Source organism: Oncorhynchus masou, chromosome 14 (genome assembly GCF_036934945.1).
Source record: "Oncorhynchus masou masou isolate Uvic2021 chromosome 14, UVic_Omas_1.1, whole genome shotgun sequence".
Lineage (NCBI taxonomy): Eukaryota > Metazoa > Chordata > Actinopteri > Salmoniformes > Salmonidae > Oncorhynchus > Oncorhynchus masou.
Window position 1 is genome coordinate 18,616,213 of NC_088225.1, and position 21,241 is coordinate 18,637,453.

A 21,241-nucleotide genomic window follows, 5' to 3' on the forward strand; every position below is an offset into this window, starting at 1 on the left:
AAATTGCTCCGTTCTGTACATCATATTTGGCTACCGAAACTAACCGAAAATTCAGTCACCAAAAGGTCAAACTTTTTCCGAATTAACTCCATAATATCGACCGAAACATGGCAAACGTTGTTTAGAATCAATCCTCAAGGTGTTTTTTCACATATCTCTTCATTGATATGCAGTTCGTGGAAGCCTGCTTTCCCCTCAGAATCGCATGGAAAAATACCAGCAGCTGAAAAAGACGCACCAATTTCGACGGAGGACACCGGGCGGACACCTGGAAAATGTAGTCTCTTATGGTCAATCTTCCAATGATATGCCTACAAATACGTCACAATGCTGCAGACACCTTGGGGAAACGACAGAAAGGGCAGGCTCATTCCTCTCACATTCACAGCCATATAAGGAGACAATGGAAAACGGAGCCTCAAAAATCCTGCTGGTTTCCTGGTTGCCGTTTCATCTTGGTTTTGCCTTTAGCTCCCGTTCTAGGGCACCCACAGACAATATCTTTGCAGTTCTGGAAAATTCAGAGTTTTATTTCCAAAGCTATCAATTATATGCATAGTCGAGCATCTTTTTGTGACAAAATATCTTGTTTAAAACGGGAACGTTTTTCATCCAAAAATGAAATAGCTCCCCCAGAGTTTCAAGAGGTTAAAGGAACATACGGGGGCACATTTATTGCACCCATGCAACGCACACACAGCAGTTTGCATGTGTGCATGCATTTGCGCACTTAAGCTGCATATTTGTTTCACCCATGAACACCCACAAGTTCACACAGACTATAATTCATTGTTAGGAAGTCTCAGGTAATTTAAATTGCAAATCAGTGCTGCCTTGTTCTTCATCTTTTGATTAATATTGTATTGTTTTACTGAGTGAAAATGCCACCAGTGTTTTCATCAGATGCAAATAGAACAAAATAAGAAACCGAAAGATCAGATCCAACAAAGTTAAAACATTCATGAAGTCCTGTCTGTGTCCGTGGAGTTCTGTGTGTCGTCTCACCCGTCTCCACTCTGTCATACAGAGGAGGTGGACCCCCCCCATTGCCCTTCTCTCTCTCTCTCTCACACTCTCACAGATTCTGGGAAGTTCTCTAGGTCCTGAACTTCCCTTTCAATCAGCCACTAATTAAGAAGCAAAGCAAAGGGATTTTCTGCCTCCGAGACAGGGGGACTTGCAGGTTGACTGAGAAAAGAGAGAGAACGAGAGAAGAGGAGACTTGCCCTGAGACCCTGTGATAGCTTCAATTTGACATGTGCAGGATGAATGAGAAAATAGAGAAAAAAGCAGGGGGGAGAGGGAGGAAAGGAGCCAGGGGGGAGAGGGAGGAAAGGAGCCAGGGGGGCGAGGGAGGAAAGGAGCCAGGGGTTCTGTAAAGGTGATATTGAAGAGAAGTCATTGGTTAAAGTCACAGTTCTCTCTCATAGATCTATGGTTCAACTGAAGTCAATGCTGTTTTTCTATTGTGGCTGTATTCACACATGTACCTTGAATAACAGAGTGCATAACTTGTGCACACAGATTGATAGAAGTTTGCACATTTTGGAATAGGCTATGACATTTCCAAGTCGATGTGCTCTTTGAAAGTTGTATGTGACCTTGTGTAGGCTACTTGAGTGAGTGGAGATTGGCAGGCAGGCGTGGGATGATGGTCTTAAGCCTTGCTCTTCACTCTGTCACAGATCGGCTAGCGCTCCGCTCTGCTCAAAGCAAAAGAAAGGCAGAACCATGGCAGATAAACGAGGGCTTTTCTCACTGAAGCCGAGCGAGCAGCGTTCACAGCCTCTCTGCTTTGAATGCAGAGGCCCTTTGAAAACAAATGAATTCAGAGCTGTTTTGTCCTACTTACTGAGCAATATAGCTCAATTACAATTAGCCTTTTAGCACACACGCACTGACGATACCACCTATGATAATGCGACTCTCTCTGATTGTAGGGTGTTGCTGTGGGTTCCCTGGACATTCCCCAGACGTTATCCTTGGCTGGACCCTGGTGCTGTGTGTGGTGGTCTGGTTGAATACTTAGCCCATTCAGTGGTGTTCTGTTGGGCTCAGCCACCCCTCCACTCTGTCCCCCTCCTGGCTGGTGCTCAGGCTCAGCTCAGGCCCCCCCCTGCCTCAACGCTGGCGATGTCAAGAGTCCCGAGTCCCCCTCCCCCCGCGGACATGTCCAGCGGCCCTGTGGCTGAGAGCTGGTGTTACACTCAGGTAAGCGTGGGGATTGGTGTATGTGTGTACATGTATCTGTTTTTCTATGTACAGTACTTACACCTGTCAGTCAGTCAGGACAGCCAGTGCTGGTGTTTTTGATAACAGCCTGTTTAAAGAAGAGGGATGTTTTTCTATTGATGTGTTTTTCATCTCGCTGTCCTTGCAAAATCATTTTTTGTTGCATCTTTTTAATATCCTTTCTTCTCCCCCTGTTTGTTGTCAATGTTTATTGAGATGAAAGGCAGGTTTGATGTGTGGTTTTGAAGTCCAGCCTGACCAACCAGCCACTTAGCTACCTGTATGGAATAGATAAATAAATTAGTCATCATGTTTGATTCCTAGCGTGAGTGTGTGTGTCCCTACCTCTGTTAGATCAAAGTGGTGAAGTTCTCTTACATGTGGACCATCAACAACTTCAGCTTCTGTCGTGAGGAGATGGGCGAGGTCATCAAGAGCTCCACCTTCTCTTCGGGAGCCAATGACAAGCTTAAATGGTGAGTGGAGGCGGGGCCAAGAAGTGGGTGCTATGGATAAACCATAAGGGACGACAGGACCAATAACTTGTCCATGATTGATCTGATTTAGACTCCTAAGTCTGTTGGACAGGGTTTGGTGTCTATTCTGTTGGACAGTTACTGAGCATAGTTGACTGACCTCGTCTCTGTTTGACTGAGTCTGATGATCGCTGATGCTGATCTCCCCCCCCTCTGTGTGTCCAGGTGTTTGCGTGTAAACCCTAAAGGCCTGGACGAGGAGAGTAAAGACTACCTGTCCCTCTACCTGCTCCTGGTCAGCTGTCCCAAGAGCGAGGTGCGTGCCAAGTTCAAGTTCTCCATCCTCAATGCCAAGGGAGAGGAGACTAAGGCTATGGGTAAGTCACACTTGATTTGAGTTGATTTGGATCTCCAATAACTAATGCCATGACGACAGCTAGTCTTCCTGTGGTCCGACACATGACGAAAATGGCATTTCAAACAAAAATACTTTCAAATGTTCATGCATTTAAATAACATTAACAAGTAGACACTACATACATTTAAAATACCTGAAGGGTAACAGTCAATTCAGGTGTCAGTATCTGTCCAGTCATATGGCCAATCTTAGTAGATGTACTTTTTAATGTTTTCTTGAATGTGAATCATTTTTTGCTTGGGAAATATCTATCCCCAACAACCCACCATCTCTATAGGGTCAGTGGTGCTCTGCCATTGTATTCCCATAGTGTACCTGGCTTGATATTATGTAGGTGTGTGAGAGGTAATGTGATTACAGAACTACTAATAACAATCCACTCTTGAACCTCTCAGCTCAAACCTGTAGCTTGGCAGTAGAACATGGAAGACATGTTGACTAATAGGAACAAGGTTAGGAGGTTTGAGGGATGTATTACCTGTGTCTCTGAGATTTACTAAGTGTCTGTGTGCGTGGGGGGGTGGTTAGGGAGCCAAAGTGTCCAATTCAGTGTGCGGGCCGAGGTGTTGATAGCCATATGGGTGTGTATAATCACTGCAGGTGGGATTCGTTCCCCCCCATATTTAATTCAAAGTAGCATGGAGCAATTTTTGTCTTCTGCCTTTTCTCTGGCTGATGAATTGGAAAGGATATGTGTTTCTTCCAATGCCTGCTCTTTTTAATTAGGTTATGTTATGGGGAGGAAAAGCAGACTTGTGTGGAATTGAATTAGAGTTGGTTGGCCAGATGTGACCGCCTCCTGGTTACCAGGCTCTCTACCTGGTTGGTTGTGTCTCCTCCGGCACCCCGTTGAGCACAAGAAGTATGGGAGGAGGTGAGGAGAGGGGCAGAGGAGGAATGTTTGTATCAGAGGTGTATGCAGAAAGACTGTACAACCCCCCGCAGTGCAGGCCATGTAGAAAGGGAAATGGTTTTCCTGCTGAGAAATGTGTGAACTCAACCCCTCCCTCACACACTTTCCCTCTCTCTGTTCTACACTCTCTCCGTTCTACACTCTCTATCTTTACTGTGGCAGTGCTTTTTCACTCCTCAACAACAACATTCACAAACACTACTGTTATGAAACAGGCATTGGGCCGCATACTGTAATTGTGCATCAAGCTCACTTGAGGCTCTTAAGGGACAGTTAATGCATAGTTGGCTGTGCCCATTTCGCTGCACCACTCTAAGGGGGACAGCAGTAGCCTGCAGAGTGGGTGGTAAACACCACCTAGAGACGTTTCATTCCTCCACTCGGTCAGCTCACCTGAACCTGCTTCTCCACATGACCACTGAAAGAGATTAAAGATGGAGAATGTTGAGAGCAGTGGAGAAAATGTCTTCTGTGGATCTGTTGTTCTCTTTGTGTCTCTGGGGGGTTTGCTGTAAATTGTGTTCTTTGGCTGTTAGGACCCCCCCCCCCCCAGATGCACCCCATCTTCCCCTCAGCTCTCTGCTCGCCTTGTCGCTGGAGAAAATGACCCGCAGCCACCGTATTCGTGACAAGGGACTTCAGCGAGCACTCTGTCTGAGAATATGGCAGTAAAGATAGAGCTATCTGTTCTGGATCATTTAGAATCCAATTAAATCCATGCCTCCTGAAGAGAACCCAGGCCAAATAAAAACAAAGTGCCTTAATTAAGAAGGCTGTGGCTCAGTGTGTGAGGACTGTTTATGTGGCATGTCACTGCTGGGGCTCTCCACACAGTCTCACAGGGCCACACACTCCACTGAAATGGATAGTAAGTCCAACTACAGATTGGTGTGATGCATAGCTAAATAAACAGATATATAGGTGGTTAAAGATGATTGTGAGTAATGTAAAGATGCTGCATATATCATTTGCTGCTTTAAACATGAACTGTTTCAAGTGGATCTAACCTTCAACCTCAGTGTTCAGCCACCCCCACCTGAATAGAGAGCCTCAATCAGTAATGTATGTTGGTCTCCGATGGTGTTACTGCCTGCTAATGGAGATAGATTTGGGCTCCACTGGCAGCCCCCCCCCACCTCTCCCCCGAACACCCTCTCCGCCACCAAATTTCTCTCCCTGGCTTAGTCGCTAGCGAGCTGGCTCTCCTGTGGGATTGTGGATGAACGGTTTGTAACGTGTCTCTTGGCCCCCCTTCTTCTCCCGTGCCAGATCAAGCAGCCTGCTGGCAGACACACTGCTGCACTGACGAGCGAGCGAGAGAGGGCGAGAGAGGGCGAGAGAGGGCGAGAGAGGGCGAGAGAGGGCGAGAGAGGGCGAGAGAGGGCGAGAGAGGGCGAGAGAGGGCGAGAGAGGGCGAGAGAGAGCGCGAGAGAGACCTACCTACCTACCTGCTTGCTTGCTTTATGGCTGCGGCTAGGGTTTATTTAAATGGCTCAGACAGTGGGCTTTTTAGGTGCTAAGGAGAGGTTTGGTCACAGGTTCAGGTTAATTTGCTGTGTGTACACAGGTCTTCATACACTGTATATTTTAAAAGAAGGATCTCATTTGCCAGTACAGTGGTTGTGGTTAGTGTCTTTAGTTCCATATGGTCTCATGGCTGATTTAAACCTCTGTCTGAATGCTTGTATGTGGTTGTCAGAGCTGGTTGCCCTCGGTAACTGATGGGGGCAGTCAGGCATTCAATGTGGTTGTGTTGTGGGAAGAGTCATTGGACAGTCTTTACATAATCACATATCGACATGGCTAGAAGGAACGTCATTACACATGTTTGTGCTGACACTTGATTATAGAGCTCATTATTCAACAGAGATTAGATTTTCTTCGGAAATGGCGTGTGCGTTCGTTTGTGTATTTTTGGTGCGTGTGAGCGAGCGAGCTTGTGTGCCTGCCTTCCTGGTTATATGTCAGCCTATGTGGATGTGTGGGGGTTGATGCAAATACTGGTGCTCCATTACACATACTGAAGTGTTGTCTATCATGCTGTTAGACATTGGACTGTGTATGTTGTGTACTGTATTTAATGAATGGGATTTAGACTAAAGGGCAGCAATTGAAGTGGATGGAAGAAGTGGGATGGGGATGTAGGCAGTAGTGGTTGGGAGGATGGGGTTGAAGTGTGTCTGTGTATGAAGGTCTAGGTGTGTGAATGCTTGATTGTGTTTGTGGAATGGAGAAAAGCTCCAGGCTTTTGGGATTCTCTAAACCTCCTTCCAGAGAACAGATGATCATGGAGGGATTAGAGTTATGTTTTGAACTGATGTACATACTGTACATTACACTTTCTCTGTCATGCCTGCACACACACACACACACTCTTAGTGTGATCCACACTCTGTTGGCCTGGAGTGTGATGTTTGCCAGCCAGTCTTCTGGGTGACCTTCTCACTGTGTGTGCCAACCAGGCCCCTGAGCCACAGCCTGAATATGTATGCTATGCTCTCTAAAACAGCCTGGCTCTCCTCTCTCTCGCTCTATCTTTCCCTTCTCCTCTCTAAAACTCTGTCCCTCTCGCCTTCCTATTTTTTCCCTTTATCTCTGTCTCACTCAATCTATCTACATATCTCACCTCACATGCCACCTCTCTGCCTGGACTGTTAGTGACAGGCTTCTATCACTGGTCTTCTCACTCCTCTTCCTCCTCTCATATTTGTTATTCCTGGTGTGTTCCTCCCCTCCCGACTTGGTGATCCAGCCTGCTGTGACCCTACCGTGACCACATGCGGCCTGACTTGAGGTTGATCCCATTCCAGTGTGAGGTTCTGGTCCTGCTCAGGAGACCCAGTGGAGGTAGCAGGGTCAGCTTGGGAAAGCTCAGCTTAATACACACACGCATACACACGCACAGGCGCACGCACACGTGCACACAGACATACACCTTAGTGTGTAGAGTGAGCAGGGACTGAGCAGTAGGACTCCTCTCACCCTTTCTCCTCCGTTCTCTGTGCTCCCGTTCCGTCCCTCCCACCTCCCAGTTAGCCCCCTCTCTCTCTCCTCCCACCATCCTCACACCTCAGTTAGGCTGAGACCTAGCCCCGTAGGAAGTTGTCACAGGCTGCTGGTCTTCTTCCATATACCCTGATGACACACAGGACAATCCCTCCACCACACAGGGAGAGGAGCTACTGACCAGGGGACCATGCCTGAGTCTCTCTCACATATCGGAAAGGAAATAGAGAAAAGGCAGACTGAAAGATTTCAGACAAACAGGCAGACAAGTATAAGACTAAGATGCAGTGCTTTTGCTCTGTGTGTTTGTGTATCCAACCGTACACTACTTGGCATGTCAAGTCCATAATAGTTTGACGTGGCTTTCAACAACACAGGTTTAAGATGAGAGTGAGGGAGAGACTGACGCAAAGCCTTTAAATGAAAGTCGTTTGACATCAGTTCCTATTATGCAGAGAGGAAAAGAGCAGAGTGACGATGAAGTAGGAAAAAAAGAGTAGAGAAAAGTGCCTTTGGAGTGTTTGGATTTCTGTCAGACTGAGAGGGTGGCTGTCAGGGCCTGTTTGTAGCCCATCTCCAGAGGAGGGATTAGAGGGAGAGGACCCCCTGATTGAGCACTGGGGTGGAGAACTGGATATGCGCTCAACTCCACCACTGTCTGTATGCATCCCAAATGACAGCATATTCCCTATTCCATATAACCCATAAGGCTCTGGTCAATGTAGTGCAGTATAAAGGGAATAGGGTGCCATTTGGAGTGCAGCCCCTGCCTGCCTGGTTGACTACTGTACCCACCACTGCATCATACCACTGCTGGTGAATTTCACATAGAGCTTTCAGCAGAGCTGAGCTGTTACCCCGTCTGTATTACTTCTACTTGGATATGGCAGGAGATCTCTTAACTCTTAAGGCTTGGACACCAGTAGCGTTAGCTGGCCGATGGTACTCGGCACCCCTGCACAGAGTTCTGGCTGTAATTTGCTAACCGATTCTTCATGTAGAATCGGGTGAAAACGTCTGCAGCTAGACGTCCATCAGTGGGTGGTTCCTAAAACACACCATGCCGAAAGAGCGGCAGACGAACGGCATATGGGCTGTCGGCCTGGTGTGTGTGGTTCTTTAGACCCCAGGGATCCTCATCCTATATGGCAGGAGGGGCCTGCCCTACAGGAGGGGCCTGCCCTACAAGAGCTTCTTAGATGGGATCATGTCATTCTATACATGACCAGGGATCTTTATGTGACGTTTCATTGAAGATCTTTGAGAGGGTCTTGTAGTAAAATGTCCGGGCAGGGATTTCATTGTGATCTGACTTGGCAGACTCTTTGATCCAAAGCCATTTACAGTAAAGTGAGTGCAATATATTTGTAGTATGTGATCCCTGAGGGACTTGAACCCATGACCTTGGCGTTGTTAGCATCAGTCTTACCAACTGGGCCATCAGAACCACTATGGCACAGCAGTGTCTCTGACTCTAGTTATTGTGTTATGTAAGTTGAGTATGTCCTCAGTGGTTTGTGTCCCAAATAACACCCTATTCCCTATGTAGTGTACTACTTTTGTTGTACACTATATAGGGTAAAGGGTGCCCTTCTGGACGCAACCAGTGTATGTACGTATTCCTGGAATAAGTACATGAAGGACCCCACAAAGGCATTTCTCTTGTGTGTTTGTAGTGCACAGAACCCTCCCTGCCTCTTCTCAGGCAGACATAGTTGGCAGTCCATAAGCACTTTATAATGGGATGCTTTGATCCCTGCTTATCCCACCTGCTTATCGTGCCTGTGTGCCAGAGATGAGGGAGTGTATGAAGAATGTCTGTGGAGTGTGGCATCGTTTTCTTATGAGGTGTTAAAAGTCCCCTGCAGGTGACACTTCCTTCATTCAACCTCCTGTCTGGCTGTGCTCACTCTCACGTTCTCCTTTCTCATGGTCATGACAGACACACGTGCACTAACTGTCTGTGTTGTTCCCTTTTACAGAGAGCCAGAGGGCATACCGGTTTGTCCAGGGGAAGGACTGGGGCTTTAAGAAATTCATCAGGAGAGACTTCCTGCTGGACGAGGCCAATGGGCTGCTGCCTGACGACAAGCTCACTCTCTTCTGTGAGGTAGGACACAAGTTCACACAACATAGAGACACAGGTAACTGCCAAAATAAAATTGAAAGCAGGTGCAGGTGTTAATTAAGAAATTAACATCCCATCATGCTTAGGGTCATGTATAAAAAAAGCCCAGTTGTAGATTATCTTGTCTACCCTGGCTAGAATAATAGATGTCAGTGACTTTTAAAGAGCGCCTCAAAGGAGCATATGGGGTTAAAGGGTGTGTCAGTCACCAGATCTCAACCCTAATGAACACTTTATATTAGATTCTGGAGTGGTGCCTGAGACTGTTTTCCACCACCGTCAACAGAACACCAAATGATGGAATTTCTCATGGAAGAATGGTGTCGGATCCCTCCAGTAGAGTTCCAGACACTTGTAGAATGTATGCTAAGGCACGTTGAAGCTGTTCTGGTTCGTGGGGCCCAACGCCCAAAATGCTGGCAGTTCAATGTATCTCTATAGACGGGTTGGTTGATTAGCAACTACATCGACTTGTGCTCAATTGTGGGGCAAAACAGACGGGGTTGGCTTATATTGTTGATAACATGTAAACAATATTTTGTCCCCAATGTTTATTGAAAACCAAATTAAAGTTGCACAATGAGAACTTGTCTCTCGAATACTTTGTTGTGGTTGTTGGTTAACTTGCTAGATATCACATCTATGCTAACATGACAAAAAATGTGCTATCAGTCAAAACACTTCAAAACAAGGCATGGTATCAAAAGTTCAAATGAGCTGAAACGAGACACTTACGATTCACCACATAGTTTCTTGTCATTGTTGCTAGCAATCTGGCCATCCAAAACCATAACACACGGCCTTATGCCACTTTGCAACCCGTTTATAGGACACACACCGCTAACCTGTTTATAGGACACACACCGCTAACCTGTTTATAGGACACACACCGCTAACCCGTTTATAGGACACACACCGCTAACCCGTTTATAGGACACACACAGCAAACCCGGTTTATAGGACACACCCCGCTAACCGTTTTATAGGACACACACCGCTAACCCGTTTATAGGACACACACCGCTAACCCGTTTATAGGACACACACAGCAAACCCGGTTTATAGGACACACACCGCTAACCCGTTTATAGGACACGCACCGCTAACCCGTTTATAGGACACACACCGCTAACCCGGTTTATAGGACACACACCGCTAACCCGTTTATAGGACACACACCGCTAACCTGTTTATAGGACACACACCGCTAACCTGTTTATAGGACACACACCGCTAACCCGGTTTATAGGACACACACCGCTAACCCGGTTTATAGGACACACACCGCTAACCCGGTTTATAGGACACACACCGCTAACCCGGTTTATAGGACACACACCGCTACACTGGGACGAGGGCCAGGAGTCTGTCTTAACCATGTGACCTGACCAGGAAAACCTCATGGGTCATCACTAGTTGCCACAAAGTCATAAACCCTGTCTATTTCTGCAATTACTCTTTGCCAACCCCAACCACACTGCTAACCTTATGCCTAACTTTTTAAATTAAGACCAAAAAGGTCTGTGTGGATTCTTATTCCGTCAGTTTGTCAGTAGGGCTCAGGTCAGATGCTGTGTAGTGTTGGGCTCGATTATATCCCCTGTTATTACTAGGCTGTAACAGAGGGGGCAGCAGAGGTCAACCATCTCTCTCTCTGTGTCACCCAGCCCCCCCTGTTGGATCGGGGAACAGAGTAGAGGTTAACTTTCTGGATATGTTAATGTTCTCGTTGTCATGCATTCGCCCATGAATGTTTAAAAAGCATGGTGGTGGCTGTTTAAAGCAAACCTAATTAACCCTGTGGGTATGGTGCTGAAATCCATGTCTTGAAGTTTCCCGCTGTTCGTTACGAGAGAGAGAGAGGAGCGATGTGCAAGTCTGTTTAAAGTGCTTCCAAACTGGGCCTATTGACAGACGAGTAAGAGGGGCATAGCAGCTACTACAGAGCTGTGGGGGAGGTGTGTGTGTGACTGCGTGTACTGTGTGTGTGTGACTGCGTGTACTGTGTGTGTGACTGCGTGTACTGTGTGTGTGTGACTGCGTGTACTGTGTGTGACTGCGTGTACTGTGTGTGACTGTGTGACTGCGTGTACTGTGTGTGTGTGACTGCGTGTACTGTGTGTGTGTGACTGCGTGTACTGTGTGTGTGACTGCGTGTACTGTGTGTGTGACTGCGTGTACTGTGTGTGTGACTGCGTGTACTGTGTGTGTGTGTGACTGCGTGTGTGTTACTGCGTGTACTGTGTGTGTGTGACTGCGTGTACTGTGTGTGTGACTGCGTGTACTGTGTGTGTTACTGTGTGTGTGTGTGACTGCGTGTGTGTTACTGCGTGTACTGTGTGTGTGACTGCGTGTACTGTGTGTGTGACTGCGTGTACTGTGTGTGTGTGTGACTGCGTGTACTGTGTGTGTGTGTGACTGCGTGTACTGTGTGTGTGTGTGACTGCGTGTACTGTGTGTGTGTGTGACTGCGTGTACTGTGTGTGTGTGAGACTGCGTGTACTGTGACTGTGTGACTGCGTGTACTGTGACTGTGTGACTGCGTGTACTGTGTGTGTGTGACTGCGTGTACTGTGTGTTTGACTGCGTTGACTGTGTGTGTTTGACTGCGTTGACTGTGTGTGTGTGACTGCGTGTGACTGTGTGTGTGACTGCGTGTGACTGTGTGTGTGACTGCGTGTACTGTGTACTGTGTGTGTGACTGCGTGTACTGTGTACTGTGTGTGTGACTGCGTGTACTGTGTACTGTGTGTGTGACTGCGTGTACTGTGTACTGTGTGTGTGACTGCGTGTACTGTGTACTGTGTGTGTGACTGCGTGTACTGTGTGTGTGACTGCGTGTAGTGTGTGTGTGACTGCGTGTAGTGTGTGTGTGTGACTGCGTGTAGTGTGTGTGTGTGACTGCGTGTAGTGTGTGTGTGTGACTGCGTGTACTCTGTGTGTGTGTGTGCACATGTCCCTGTGTATGTGAGGGAGTGTATGTGAGAGAGGGTTGGCATAGAGAGTACTTCCAACACAGCCCTCCCCAGTGGTGTTAGGCTGCTGGTTGGTTATAGTCCTGATTTGACTACATACCAGCATTTATGCACGGACCGGTTTAGGTTTTTTACTTTAACTTGTATAACGGTATTTGAATGTTTGGTTTGTAATATGCCATGTGTAATGTCCATTTCCTCGCAGACCTAGCCTTGCCCCGTCTCACTCAAGGAGCTAATTTGTTGTTGCTTAACCACAAGACACTTGTGTTCAGTCTGTATGATCAATGCAGCACATGCAACAATGTTGATGACAATGATGTTTTCACTGAGCTTCTTAATATAAATCCACAAGCGTTCTATAAATACAACCAGACCTCAACCTCAATGAACACCATTGGGATGAATTGGAATGCCGACTGCGAGCCAGGCCTAATCGCCCAACATCGGTGCCCAATCTCACTAATGCTCTTGTGGCTGAACGGAAGAAAATCCCCGTAGCAATGTTCCAACATCTAGTGGAAAGCCTTCCCAGAAGAGTGGAGGCAGTTATAGCAGCAAAGGGGGAGACCAACTCCATATTTAATGCCCATGTATTTTGGCCATATCACCCAGCTCTAGTGTGAGTTACTGTAGTGAGTAGAGGTCGACCGATTTAATCGGAATGTGCCTATTTCAAGTTTTCATAACAATCGGTATTTTTGGATGCCTATTTTGCCTTTTTAAATGTATTTATTTTTTAAACCTTTATTTAACTAGGAAAATCAGTTAAGAACACATTCTTATTTTCAATGAAGGCCTAGGAACCTTGTTCAGGGGCAGAACGACAGATTTTCACCTTGTCTGCTCGGGGGACCCAATCTTGCAATCTTACAGTTAACAAGTCCACCGCTTGTAGTGGAAATTTCCTGTATTTACCAAATCATGAGAGCAAACCACACACAAGTCCGAGTTATCATGAAGTCCATCTTTAATTATATGAGCTCCATCACAACCCTTTGACTCTCAGATCAATTCAGTGTCTATAAATGAATTCTCTGAGCGTCCGAACAAAACAGTTCTTAGTATCATTTATAGCCAAGACACACCCATCTCAACTCACATGACGAATAACAGATCTTAGGAACATTACAAAGGAAGACTTTACTTGAGAGAGGAGTATTCCATAGCCAGACAGCATTAGCTATAAATTATCGTTCAGTTTGCTCTCCTAAAACGAGGTTCTACTTCTTGTTCTTGGTACAACATAGTACCAAGACATTAGGATATATATCAATTGTCATTTTAGACACTCCCATTCTGGACAAGCTCACGGAGACACAGTGACTGGCACACAGACATTGTGGAGCCAAGAGATAATTGGTTCCCCCTCAATCATCCCTTCACATGGTTTAAAAGATATGTTTACATATGAAGACAAGCTTGACCTCTCCCCTCTCTGCGGCCCAAGTAACTGAACCCTGACAGAGAACAGATAACTGCAACCGGCCAACAGTATTATCCAAAAATAGACATTCTAATGACATATCTCACATAAGCATGCAATAAAAATAAAACATTATCTATGTTACCCAACTATTCTGATTAATCCCCAACACGCTCTAACCACCCGCCTCTCATTACACTCCACGAGGAGCCTGCCTGTTACGCGAATGCAGTAAGCCAAGGTAAGTTGCTAGCTCGCATTAAACTTATCTTATAAAAAACAATCAATCATAATCACTAGTTATAACTACACATGGTTGATGATATTACTCGTTTATCTAGCTTGTCCTGTGTTGCATGTAATCAATGCAACGCTGGGGAATGATTTAACAAAAGCGCATTTGCGAAAAAAGCACAATCGTTGGACGACTGTACCTAACCATAAACACCAATGCCTTTCTTAAAATCAATACACAGAAGTATATATTTTTAAACCTGCGTATTTAGCTGAAAGAAATCCAGGTTAGCAAGCAATATTAACCAGGTGAAATGGTCATTTCTCTTGCGTTCATTGCACGCAGAGTCGAGGTATATGCAACAGTTTATGCAGCCTGGCTCATTGCGAACTAATTTGCCAGAATTTTACGTAATTATGACATAACATTGACGGTTGTGCAATGTAACAAGAATATTTAGACTTAGAGATGCCACCCGTTAGATAAAATACCAAACGGTTCCGTATTTCACTGAAATAATAAACGTTTTGTTTCCGAAATGATAGTTTCCGGATTCGACCATATTAATGACCTAGGGCTCGTATTTCTGTGTGTTATTATGTTATAATTAAGTCTATGATTTGATAGAGCAGTCTGACTGAGCGATGGTAGGCAGCAACAGGCTCGTAAGCATTCATTCAAACAGCACTTTCGTGCATTTTGCCAGCAGCTCTTCGCAAGCACAGTTTATGACTTCAAGCCTATCAGCGTAATGACTGGTGTAACCGATGTGAAATGGCAAGCCAGTTAGCGGGGTGCGCGCTAATAGCGTTTCAAACGTCACTCGCTCTGGGACTTGGAGGAGTTGTTCCCCTTGCTCTGCAAGGGCCGCGGCTTTTGTGGAGCGATGTGTAATGCTGCTTCGAGTGTAGCTGTTGTCGATGTGTTCCTGGTTCGAGCCCAGGTAGGGGCGAGGAGAGGGACGGTGCCTATAAGAACATCCAATAGTCAAAGGTATATGAAATACAAATGGTATAGAGAGAGTCCTATAAATACTATATTAACTACAACCTAAAACCTCTTACCTTGGAATATTGAAGTCTCATGTTAAAAGGAACCACCAACTTTCATATGTTCTGAGCAAGGAGCTCAAATGTTAGCTTTTTTACATGGCACATATTGAACTTTTACTTTCTTCTCCAACACTTGGTTTTTGCATTATTTAAACCATATTGAATATGTTATATTATTTATTTGAGGCTAAATTTTATTTTATTGATGTATTATATTATAAGTTAAAAAGTGCTCATTCAGTATTGTTGTAATTGTCATTATTACAAATACATTTTTTTTAAACCGGCCGATTAATCGTATTGGCTTTTTTTGGTCCTCCAATAATCGGTATCGCCGTTGAAAAATCATAATCAGTTGACCTCAAGCTACCACAAGGTCTTTCCGTGGGCAGGTAAGACTGTTAAGTACTTCAATATTCCTGGTCCTTGTTCCCCCTGGGATGCAGTCTTTACTACCATCGTAGACCTGTCTCCTCGTTCTCTCATTCTCTTTCCTTCTCTTTTTTTTCTTTCATTTTTATCTTACTCTCTCCTCTCTCTCCACTCTCTCTCTCCATTTGTGAGAATGCTGTTCATTGACTACTGCTCAGCGTTCAACACCATCGTCCCCTCCAAGCTCGTCACCAAGCTTAGGACCCTGGTACTGAACATCTCACTCTGAAGCTGGGTCCTGGACTTCCTGACGGGCCGACCCCAAGTGGTGAAGGGTAGGCAACATCACGTCCACCAAACTGACCCTCAACATGGGGCCCCCACAGGGGTGTTCTAATCTCTAAGGACTTAAAATGGTCCATGTGCTCAGTCATGAAGAAGGCGCGACGGCGCCTCTTCCCCCTCAGGAAGTTGAGAAGGCAATGGGCCCTCAAATTCTCAAAAAGGTCTACAGCTGCGCTATTGGGAGCACCTTGACTGGCTGCATCACTGCTTGGTACGGCAACAACACCACCCTCGGTCGCATGGTGCTAGAGGATGGTGCGGATAGCCTTCTCGAATAGGTCCGAGTTCCCTGCCATCCAGGACCTCTATATTAGGCGGTGTGAAAGGAAGACCCGGACAATCATTAAAGACTCCAGCCCTCCAAGCCATAGATTGTTCTCTCAGCTCCACACAGCAAGTGGTACCGGTGCATCAGGTCTGACAACAACAGGGTCCTGAACAGCATCTATCCCCAAGCCATAACACTTTTAAATATGCATTCTAGGGAATATCTGAGTTGGCCCTTGTATTTATTTATCTATGGCACGCTCACAGGTTATCTATGGCACACTCACTCACACTGACACTCCTACACACACACACACACACACACACACACACACACACACACACACACACACACACACACACACACACACACACACACACACACACACACACACACGGCTAATCGGAAAACAAGTCTCACTAAATTGTATCAGCATGTCGTTCGCTCAACCAGTGCTGGCAAAACCTTGGATCATTGTTATTCTAACTTCCGCGACGCATATAAGGCCCTGCCCCGCCCTCCTTTCGGAAAAGCTGACCACGACTCCATTTTGTTGATCCCTGCCTACAGACAGAAAATAAAACAAGAAGCTCCCACGCTGAGGTCTGTCCAACGCTGGTCCGACCAATCTGATTCAACACTCCAAGACTGCTTCCATCACGTGGACTGGGATATGTTTCGTAGTGCGTCAGACAACAACATTGACGAATACGCCGATTCGGTGTGCGAGTTCATTAGAACGTGCGTTGAAGATGTCGTTCCCACAGCAACGATTAAAACATTCCCAAACCAGAAACCGTGGATTGATGGCAGCATTCGCGTGAAACTGAAAGCGCGAACCACTGCTTTTCATCAGGGCAAGGTGACCGGAAACATGACCGAATACAAACAGTGCAGCTATTCCCTCTGCAAGGCAATCAAACAAGCTTAAGCGTCAGTATAGAGAAAAAGTAGAATCTCAATTCAATGGCTCAGACACAAGAGGTATGTGGCAGGGTCTACAGTCAATCACGGATTACAAAAAGAAAACCAGCCCAGTCACGGACCAGGGTGTCTTGCTCCCAGGCAGACTAAATAACTTTTTTGCCCGCTTTGAGGTCAATACAGTGCCACTGACATGGCCTGCAACGAAAACATGCGGACTCTCCTTCACTGCAGCCGAGGTGAGTAAAACATTTAAACGTGTTAACCCTCGCAAGGCTGCAGGCCCAGACGGCATCCCCAGCCGCACCCTCAGAGCATGCGCAGACCAGCTGGCTGGTGTGTTTATGGACATATTCAATCAATCCCCATCTCAGTCTGCTGTTCCCACATGCTTCAAGAGGGCCCCCATTATTCCTGTTCCCAAGAAAGCTAAGGTAACTAAGCTAAACGACTACCGCCCCGTAGCACTCACTTCCGTCATCATGAAGTGCTTTGAGAGACTAGTCAAGGACCATATCACCTCCACCCTACCTGACACCCTAGACCCACTCCAATTTGATTACCGCCCAAATAGGTCCACAGACGATGCAATCTCAACCACACTGCACACTGCCCTAACCCATCTGGACAAGAGGAATACCTATGTGAGAATGCTGTTCATCGACGACGGCTCGGCATTTAACACCATAGTACCCTCCAAGCTCGTCATCAAGCTCGAGACCCTGGGTCTCGACCCCGCCCTGTGCAACTGGTTACTGGACTCCCTGACGGGCCGCCCCCAGGAGGTGAGGGTAGGCAACAACATCTCCACCCCGCTGATCCTCAACACTGGGGCCCCACAAGGGTGCGTTCTGAGCCCTCTCCTGTACTCCCTGTTCACCCACGACTGCGTGGCCACGCACGCCTCCAACTCAATCATCAAGTTTGCGGACGACACAACAGTGGTAGGCTTGATTACCAACAACGACGAGACGGCCTACAGGGAGGAGGTGAGGGCCCTCTGAGTGTGGTGTCAGGAAAATAACCTCACACTCCACGTCAACAAAACTAAGGAGATGATTGTGGACTTCAGGAAACCGCAGAGGGAACACCCCCCTATCCACATCGATGGAACAGTAGTGGAGAGGGTAGTAAGTTTTAAGTTCCTCGGCATACACATCACAGACAAACTGAATTGGTCCACTCACACAGACAGCATCATGAAGAAGGCGCAGCAGCGCCTCTTCAACCTCAAGAGGCTGAAGAAATTCGGCTTGTCACCAAAAGCACTCACAAACTTCTACAGATGCACAATCGTGAGCATCCTGGCGGGCTGTAAGGCTCTCCAGAGGGTAGTGAGGTCTGCACAACGCATCACCGGGGGCAAACTACCTGCCCTCCAGGACACCTACATCACCCGATGTTACAGGAAGGCCATAAAGATAATCAAGGACAACAACCACCCGAGCCACTGCCTGTTCACCCCGCTATCATCCAGAAGACGAGGTCAGTACAGGTGCATCAAAGCTGGGACCGTGAGACTGAAAAACAGCTTCTATCTCAAGGCCATCAGACTGTTAAACAGCAACCACTAACATTGAGTGGCTGCTGCCAACACACTGACTCAACTCCAGCCACTTTAATAATGGGAATTGATGGGAAATGTCAAATATATCACTAGCCACTTTAAACAATGCTACCTAATATAATGTTTACATACCCTACATTATTCATCTCATATGTATACGTATATACTGTACTCTATCTCATCTACTGCATCTTTTTGTAATACATGTATCACTAGCCACTTTAACTATGCCACTTTGTTTACATACTCAACTCATATGTATATACTGTACTCAATACCATCTACTGTATCTTGCCTATGCTGCTCTGTACCATCACTCATTCATATATCTTTATGTACATGTTCTTTATCCCCTTACACTTGTGTATAAGACAGTAGTTTTGGAATTGTTAGTTAGATTAGTTGTTGGTTATTACTGCATTGTCGGAACTGAAGGACAAGCATTTCGCTACACTCACATTAACATCTGCTAACCATGTGTATGTGACAAATAAAATTTGATTTGACATTTATACTGAATCTACATACATGCATACAATTATAAACAGAGTAGCAGCAGTGTAAATTATCATACACTGAGTATACAAAACATTAAGGACGCCTGTTCTTTCCATGAGACTGACGAGGTGAATCCAGGTGAAAGCTATGATCTCTTATTGATGTCACTTTTTAAATCCACTTCAATCAGTGTAGATGAAGAGGAGGAGACCGGTTAAAGAAGGACTTTTAAACCTTGAGATAATTAAGACATGGGGTGTGTGTGTGCCATGCAGAGGGGGAATGGGCAATATAACACATTTAAGTGCCTACGAACAGGTTATGGTAGTAGGTGCCAGGCACACCGGTTTGTGTCAAGAACTGCAATGGGGTTGGGTTTTTCATGCTCAACAGTGTCCTGTGTGTATCAAGAATGGCCCACCACCCAAAGAACATTCAGCCGACTTGACACAACTGTGGCAAATATTTGTATCTACATTGGCCAGAATCCCTGTGGAACGCTTTCAGCACCTTGTAGAGTCCATGCCCTGACAAATTCAGGCTGTTCTGAGGGCGAAAGGGGTGGGGGTGCAACTCAATAATTAGGAAGACGTTTCTAATGTTGGGTATACTCTGTGTATATCCTGATGCCAAGTCACCTTACCCCTATACAGTTGAAGTCAGAAGTTTACATACACCTTAGCCAAATACATTTAAACTGTTTTTCACAATTCCTTACATTTAATCTTGGTAAGAAATTCCCTGTCTTAGGTCAGTTAGGATCACCACTTTATTTTAAGAATGTGAAATGACAGAATAATGGCAGGGTAATTTATTTCAGCTTTTATTTCTTTCATCACATTCCCAGTGGGTCAGAAGTTTATACACACTCAATTAGTATTTGGTAGCATTGCCTTTAAATTGTTAACATGGGTCAAATGTTTCGGGTAGCCTTCCACAAGCTTCCCACAATAAGTTGGGTGAATTCTGGCCCATTCCTCCTGACAGAGCTTGTGTAACTGAGTCAGATTTGCAGTCCTCCTTGCCACTCCAATACCTTGACTTTGTTGTCCTTAAGCCTTTTTCCACAACTTTGGAAGTATGCTTGGGGTCATTTTTAATTTGGAAGAACCTTTGCGACCAAGCTTTAACTTCCTGACTGATTTCTTGGGATGTTGCTTCAATATAGCCACCACATTTCCCCCCTCATGATGCCATCTATTTTGTGAAGTGCACCAGTCCCTCCTGCAGCAAAGCACCCCCACAACATGATGCTGCCTCCCCGTGCTTCACGGTTGGGATGGTGTTCTTCGGCTTGCACGCCTCCCCCCTTTTCTTCTAAATATAACGATGGTCATTATGGCCAAACGGTTCTATTTTTGTTTCATCAGACCAGAAAGATATTTCTCCAAAAAGTACAATCTTTGTCCCCATGTGCAGTTGCAAACCGTAGTCTGGCTTTTTTATGGCAGTTTTGGAGCAGGGGCTACTTCATTGCTGAGCGGCCTTTCAGGTTATGTCGATATAGGACTCGTTTTACTGTAGATATAGATACTTCTGTACCAGTTTCCTCAAGCATCTTCACAAGGTCCTTTGCTGCTGTTCTGGGATTGATTTGCACTTTTCGCACCAAAATACGTTCATCTCTAAGAGACAGAACGCGTCTCCTTCCTGAGTGGTATGACGGCTGCGTGGTCCCATAAGGTTTATACTTGCGTACTATTGTTTGTACAGATGAATATGATACCTTCAGGCATTTGGAAATTGTTCGCCAGGATGAACCAGATTTGTGGAGGCCCACATTTTGTTTCTGAGGTCTTGGCTGATTTCTTTTGATGATCCCATGAAGCAAAGAGGCACTGAGTATGAAGGTAGGCCTTGAAATACATCCACAGGTACACCTCCAATTGACTCAAATGATGTCAATTAGCCTATCAGAAGCTTCTAAAGCCATGAAATCATTTTCTGGAATTTTCCAACCTGTTTAAAGGCACAGTCAACTTAGTGTATGTAAACTTTTGACCTACTGGAATTGTGATACAGTGAATTATTATAAGAGAAATAATCTAAACAATTGTTGGAAAAATGACTTGTGTCATGCACAAAGTAGATGTCCTAACTGACTTGCCAATACTATAGTTTGTTAACAAGAAATTTGTGGAGTGGTTGGAAAACGAGTATTAATGACTCCGACCTAAGTGTATGTAAACTTCCGACTTCAACTGTACATGCAGTGCATTCGGGAAGTATTCCGGCCCCTTGACTCTTTCCACATTTTGTTACGTTACAGCATTATTCTAAAATGGATTACATTGTTTTTTTGCCTCATCAATCTACACACATTACCCCATAATGACAAAGCGAAACTGGTTCTTTATGTTTTGCAAATTTATAAAAAAAACAAATACCTTATTTGCATAAGTGTTC

General features: G+C 45.7%; 1 protein-coding gene across 1 annotated transcript in view; it reads left to right on the top strand.

Annotated features, from left to right (window-relative positions):
* LOC135553823 (speckle-type POZ protein-like) overlaps window positions 1–21,241 on the top strand; it is a 163,247-nt gene that overhangs the window by 49,967 nt on the left and 92,039 nt on the right. Inside the window, exons 3-6 of the mRNA XM_064985759.1 lie at window positions 1,941–2,211; window positions 2,587–2,708; window positions 2,934–3,085; window positions 9,028–9,155. Of these exons, the coding sequence (XP_064841831.1) occupies window positions 2,134–2,211; window positions 2,587–2,708; window positions 2,934–3,085; window positions 9,028–9,155 (480 nt within the window). The 5' untranslated portion in view covers window positions 1,941–2,133. The remainder of the gene's footprint in view (window positions 1–1,940; window positions 2,212–2,586; window positions 2,709–2,933; window positions 3,086–9,027; window positions 9,156–21,241) is intronic.